Here is a 6000-nt window from a genome sequence, read left to right as displayed (position 1 = left end):
CTGCTGGGAATCAGCTGTGAGTATCACACACACTGCACGTACCAGACACACACCTAGGGTTGCAGCAGTAACCGGTTTCACGGTATACCATGGTATCAAAATGCACGGTTATCATACCGTGTGTGTTTGCTTATTACCGGTAAAACGCAAGCCAGCGGAGAAACTCACCCGCGCATGTGCAACTCTGCTCCGCTTCAGCTCCTCAGCACACAGCGGTGAGAACAGCAGAAAGTGCATCAGACTAAACAAATCTCCATCCGCCTAAAAAAAGGCTAAACTAAAATCAGCAGTGTGGGACTATTTCAGAGACCCGCCGAACGCACCCGAGGATGGTTATCCGATTTATAATCAATGTGGCCGTACACAGTCACAGCTAAAGGTGGACATGCGTCAAACCTGTTCTCCCATCTCCAAGAACACCACCCCGCCGTGCAGCGCAAAGTATGTGTTTACTTTATAATTTTAATCTGAACCTAAATAAAACCTCTTTGTAGTCGTGCACAACCCATGCGGTAAGCGCCCGCAAAAGCGCTGAGTTATCCGAAATTTGGGCACGCAGGTACAGGCGTGAAGTGCGTGCTACGATGGATTCACGTGTCCGTGTAAAGGTCCTGGCCGGACGCCATTCATTTACATGCGTTCATTTTTAAATTCTGACGTGCCTGTTTTTCATGTGTTAAAACCAGACTCAGAAATAAATCCCCTCTATCTGGTTATTTACCAACTTGGCAGTAAAACGGACGTTTACAACAGTTGTTGATCAGACACTGACCCAGGCTCAGTTTATCAGATATTAAATAATTTAAACTTAAATAATTGTACTGAATAGTTTAAACACAGGATCTTTACTTCTTAGAGGACATGTAATGTGTGACACGTGTGTGTGTGTGTGTGTGTGTGTGTGTGTGTGTGTGTGTGTGTGTGTTTTTGTGTGTGTGTGTGTGTGTTTTTGTGTGTGTGTGTGTGTGTGTGTGTGTGTGTGTGTGTGTGTGTGTGTGTGTGTGTGTGTATATATATATATATATATAATTATATACACCCTTAATGACCTTAAGAGTAGTGGAAAAACCTGGTTTCCTTCACCTGATGGTGTACAGTTTATTTTTTTTAAGGAGACATTATCTATATAGTTGTTCCAGGTTTCTACAATAAATAGTTAATTGAACAAAAAACCTTTGTTGTAATTTCTTTAAGGGTCAGTTTAATAATATATGTAACAAACTGTGATACCGTGATAACCGTGATACCGCGGTATTTTCTGAGACGGTTATCATACCGTGAAAATCTCATACCGTTGCAACCCTACACACACCACATATACCTCACATACCACACATACCGCACACACACTGCACATATCTCACACACACCGCACACACTCAGCTTTAAGTACACACACATACCTCACACACACTGTACACACCCCACACACTTTACATACCGCACACATACCGCACATTTAACACAAATCTTCCAAAGACTATTTAATGGTAATTTGGGTGGGTGTTCATTGGTCTCCACACAGCGGTTCCTGTGGTGTTGGATCAGTGTGATGACTGGAACAGTCCTGCTGTTCTGCAGAAGAAACTGCAGGAGGCGCTGCAGCTCCGCCGGGACGTGGAGGCCCTGCGGACCACCGTCTCGGACCGCTACGCCCAGGACATGGGGGACAACTGCACCACCCAGTGACCCGCGGCCTGCAGAACCTGAGGAACCGACCAAACTCATTCAGCTCGGGCCTTTTCCTCCAAAAGAACCATTTGAACCATGTGCCTTCTTTCAGAACCGTCTGGAACACTGATCAGGTTCTGTTCATGCTTTTTCTTCTGAAAGGGCTACATTACTAACGCTGATGCTAATGCTAATGCTAACGGACACTACAGTGGTTTATTTTTATATATACAGGATGTAATATTGCTATTTTTCTAAACTCTGCAGCCGCTTGTGTTCCTGTGTGACGTTAGCGTTCCCTGGTGTTGGGGAACGGATGTGATGTGGTTGACAATCAACTGAAAATGTTTTTAATCTGTTTGTTTTCTGTATTTTTGTGTGAATTTAGGAGTGATTTAGGAGTGCTCATCATCTCAGATTAACATGAGCGTGAGGGCGAACACTACAGCCTTTATATCTCACCTGTGCTGAGGTTGTGCCTTTATGCGAAGTTAAAATTACATTTTTAAAAATAAAATTTGTATTTGATTTCTCTGTATAGTTCAATACTGAGGGTTTAAGATCAACCCATTCGGAATAGTGGGGGTTTAAGATCAACACATTTACAGTGAGGGTTTGAGACTAGCTTGATTAGAATCGTGGGGGTTTGAGATGGGCTCATTCAGAATCGTGGGGGTTTGAGGTTAGCTTATTCATAATAGTGGGGGTTTAACATGAGCTCATTAAGAATAGTGGGGGTTTGAGATTAAACCGTTCAGACTGAGGTTTGAGGTTAACCCATTTAGAGTGGGGGTTAAAGATTAACCCATGCAGAGTGGGGGTTTAAGATAAACTATTTCAGAACTGTGGGGGTTTGAGATGAGCTCATTCAGAGTGGGGGTTTGAGATGAGCTCATTCAGAGTGGGGGTTTGAGATGAGCTCATTCAGAGTGGGGGTTTAAGACGAGCTCATTCAGAGTGGGGGTTTAAGACAAACTCATTCAGAACTATGGGGGTTTGAGAAGCTCATTCAGAGTGGGGGTTTGAAATTTAACCATTTAAAGTGGGGGTTTAAGACAAACTCATTCAGAGTGGGGGTTTAAGATTAACCTATGCAGAGTGGGGGTTTGATACAAACTCTTTCAAAACGGTGGGGGTTTGAGATGAGTAGTATATTTAGAATAGGGGGGGGTTAAGATCAAGCCATTCGAAGTGCTTGTTATGAACAGTGAGAGTTTCAGATAAGCTTGTTTAGGATAGTGGGGGTTTTAAAAACTTCAGAGTAGTGATTTGGTGTGAATTTTGGTTGGTCTCCTACGTTAAATAAGGATGTGGAAGCTAGACTCCTGCATAAGTAGTTCGCATGGACACTTCTAGCCAAAAGCTGCCGTTCACCATCATTACCACTGTATCCTCTGCACCGTCCACTGTGGGTGGTAATATTAGCTTTTCATGATGTATTCCCATAACGCCCCATCCATCTGCACCCACTGTAAGACCATACTCCAACTCCCAGTGGTAAAACAAAGCCTCACTCACAAGATAACACCTCACAGCGTATACAAGTGTGGGCATTTCCAAGGTTTACATACTTTACATACTTCTCTCTCACTTCTGTCGACATGTTGTACTGTTAGCGATGTTGGTTAAATTGGAATTGAAATATGGGAAAAAATAGTTTTTCTTTGGGGACTATGAATGCGCTTGTGAATGTATTCCTCCACCAGTTTAACGATATGTAATTTTGGAAACAGGTTTTAGGTCCAGAATTTTCTCAGAATTCCAGGTGATGTATATAGAGCCATCATATATAATAAGAACTATGAGTAACTAGAGCTTTTCACACCAAACCCTCTAAACCCCGCACTCTGAATGCTACGTATTTTAAAATGACATAACCTTCATAAAATAAAATAAGACCTCGATTAGAAAGCCGGGTGTTCAATAAAGAGTATGTGTATATATATATTTCTAGTTTTTTTGTTTTGTTTGTTAAAAAGCTTCATCAGCTTTCTCTCAGAACATTCCATCACATTTATAACAGGTGTAGAAATTGAAAATATATATATCCTTAACGATTCATTTATTAACTAAGATGTTTGCTTTTCTTATATTGAATGTTATAATAACTCTACTACAGAAACATGCTTTGTTACCTGTTAAATATTTATTTAAAACTTTAGTTTGGAAACACTAAGATTATTTAATCTTCTTTTTTTCAGATCTAATTTCACTACCTAAAAGGCTAATGTGGCTAACGAGTAATAGCCTCGCTATTTAGCATAGCTATACAAGTTTAAGTTTGTGTATTCAGACATGCATTTAGCGCAATGCTAATAAGTGTTTCCTCTGTTTAGAAACAGTGTCTTTATGCTGGAGCTACAAGTTTACAGACCTGCAGTTAGCATCAGGCTAATCTAAGCCACAAGTTACAAGCCATTAGCCTTGTAAAATTAGTGTAAGCGTAAAGACATGCAGTTAGCACAATGCTAATTCACATATCCACTATTTAGAAACAGTAGCTTTATGCTGGAGCTACACGGTTAAAGAATTGCAGTTAGCATCATGATAATCTTAGCCACAAGATAGCAATATTAGCCTGGCAATAAAGACATGCAGAACCTCTTAACTCCAGCTTATCTTAGCTCAGCTTTCGTTTTATACTGAAGCTGCAGGACTAAAAACGCACAGCTAGCAACTTGCTAACTAAATCACTCATTTACTAATTCATAACTTGGCTACATTAGCTTTACACTTGAGCTACAATGCCAAATATGCAATTAGCAGCAAACTTTCCCATTCCCAAGTAATATTAGCATCATTGCTCCAGTGCAAGACTAAAACACATGCAGTTAGCACCATGCTAATTAACTTATCCACGATTTGTAACATAAGTTTTATACTGGAGCTACAAGGCTAGACTAAAAATGGACTTAGCACCATGCTAATTAGCTTATCCACTCTTTAGCCACATTAGCTTTGTAGTTTAAACCTAAAGAAGCTTGGTGTGAGCCAACTTATTGACTCAATTCAGTGTTTTTGAGTTGTTTTGAGTTTATTTGCTTTAAAAAACTGAATTATCCTTTATGTTTCAGAGGCATTTTGCACAAAGACGAGGTCGTGTTACATTTTGTGTTAGCATAGCAGAGAGTGGTGTGAGATTTGTCTGTAAAGGGGCTAATCTGTCTAATTTTGTGGGTTTTTTTTGTATGAAATGAACAGGTTAGCACAGCTATAATCTACTGGTTTGTGTGAAAGGTAGTTGTAATCATCAGCACTGGATTTCCTTCAGTGTTAGCATCGTTACATTAGCATTGTTTTTAGCATTAGCTGCAAACGAATGGCCGTAACCTGTAGTAGAGTGAATGGCTGTTTTTTGGGGTTTATTTGAAGTTGTGCCTTTTCTGCATTTAATTCAGTGTATCAAGATAAAAGGTCTTCATAAGGAACCTTGTTATTAATATGGCATTTTGATACCCGTTTAAACAAGTCTTCCATTCAGTTTTCTGTTTGTCGTTTAATATTAATAAATAAAATGTCTTTACTAAAGTATGACGAGGTTTATTTTGAAGATGTATACATTATTAAGCTGCTAGATTTCAATGCAAATGCAGATTTATTTGAAAATCAAAATATCGATGCCGTATTTTTGGTCCAGAGACACGTTTCTGAACTAAAAGCCAATGTTGGAACATTTTGATAAAGTTTCACCATAACCAGCCTGGAAAACCTGATCACTAACGCCTCCTCAACACTAAACCTGTTTATATGTGTATGATACTCTTGTTTTGATTTTTGATGCTGTTCTTAGAAATAAAGATTTTTCTTCTAAACTCTCTCAGTTGGACTTTTTGTTGGACTGTGGACGGCTGATTGCCTTATCCACCAAAATAAATCTGTAACCATGGTGCTTTTTAGTAAACCGGACCGCATTTGCACCAGTTTTAGTGCAACCGTGCAAATGCCACTTCCCATGTTGCCTGTTATATCAGTAAATGACTGCACGCCACTAGAGGGAGCCCATGAGTGAGTCCATAATTATTTTGGGTGAATGAACTGAATCGGCTAAAAATACAAACTAAAAAGTGAAAGACTGTGAACGAACTTTAAGCTGCCTTGGAAAAGAGCACTAATAGCTAATATACTGCTTGATGGCTGAAAATGTGACCTTAAGTAAATCATATTTATTGTCACATCACAGGAGTACAGGTGTGCAGGTAAGTGGAACAAATTGGGTGCATGTTCTCAAGTTTTTTACTCACCTGTACTCTTACGATGTGACAATAAATCTGATTAAATTTGATTTAAGCTAAGTAAGCTAGTAGCACACTTTTCTAATCCAACTGAAAT

General features: G+C 39.6%; 1 protein-coding gene across 1 annotated transcript in view; it reads left to right on the top strand.

Moving 5' to 3' along the window:
- LOC103037739 (centrosomal protein of 85 kDa) overlaps nt 1-5483 on the top strand; it is a 24221-nt gene extending 18738 nt beyond the window's left edge. The window contains exon 14 of the mRNA XM_049468979.1: nt 1526-5483. Coding sequence (XP_049324936.1) covers nt 1526-1689 — 164 coding nt within the window. The 3' untranslated portion in view covers nt 1690-5483. The remainder of the gene's footprint in view (nt 1-1525) is intronic.
- Nucleotides 5484-6000: the final 517 nt, after the last annotated feature.

This window comes from Astyanax mexicanus, chromosome 1 (assembly GCF_023375975.1).
Source record: "Astyanax mexicanus isolate ESR-SI-001 chromosome 1, AstMex3_surface, whole genome shotgun sequence".
Taxonomy (NCBI): domain Eukaryota; kingdom Metazoa; phylum Chordata; class Actinopteri; order Characiformes; family Acestrorhamphidae; genus Astyanax; species Astyanax mexicanus.
This window is presented reverse-complemented; position numbering and strand designations above follow the sequence as displayed.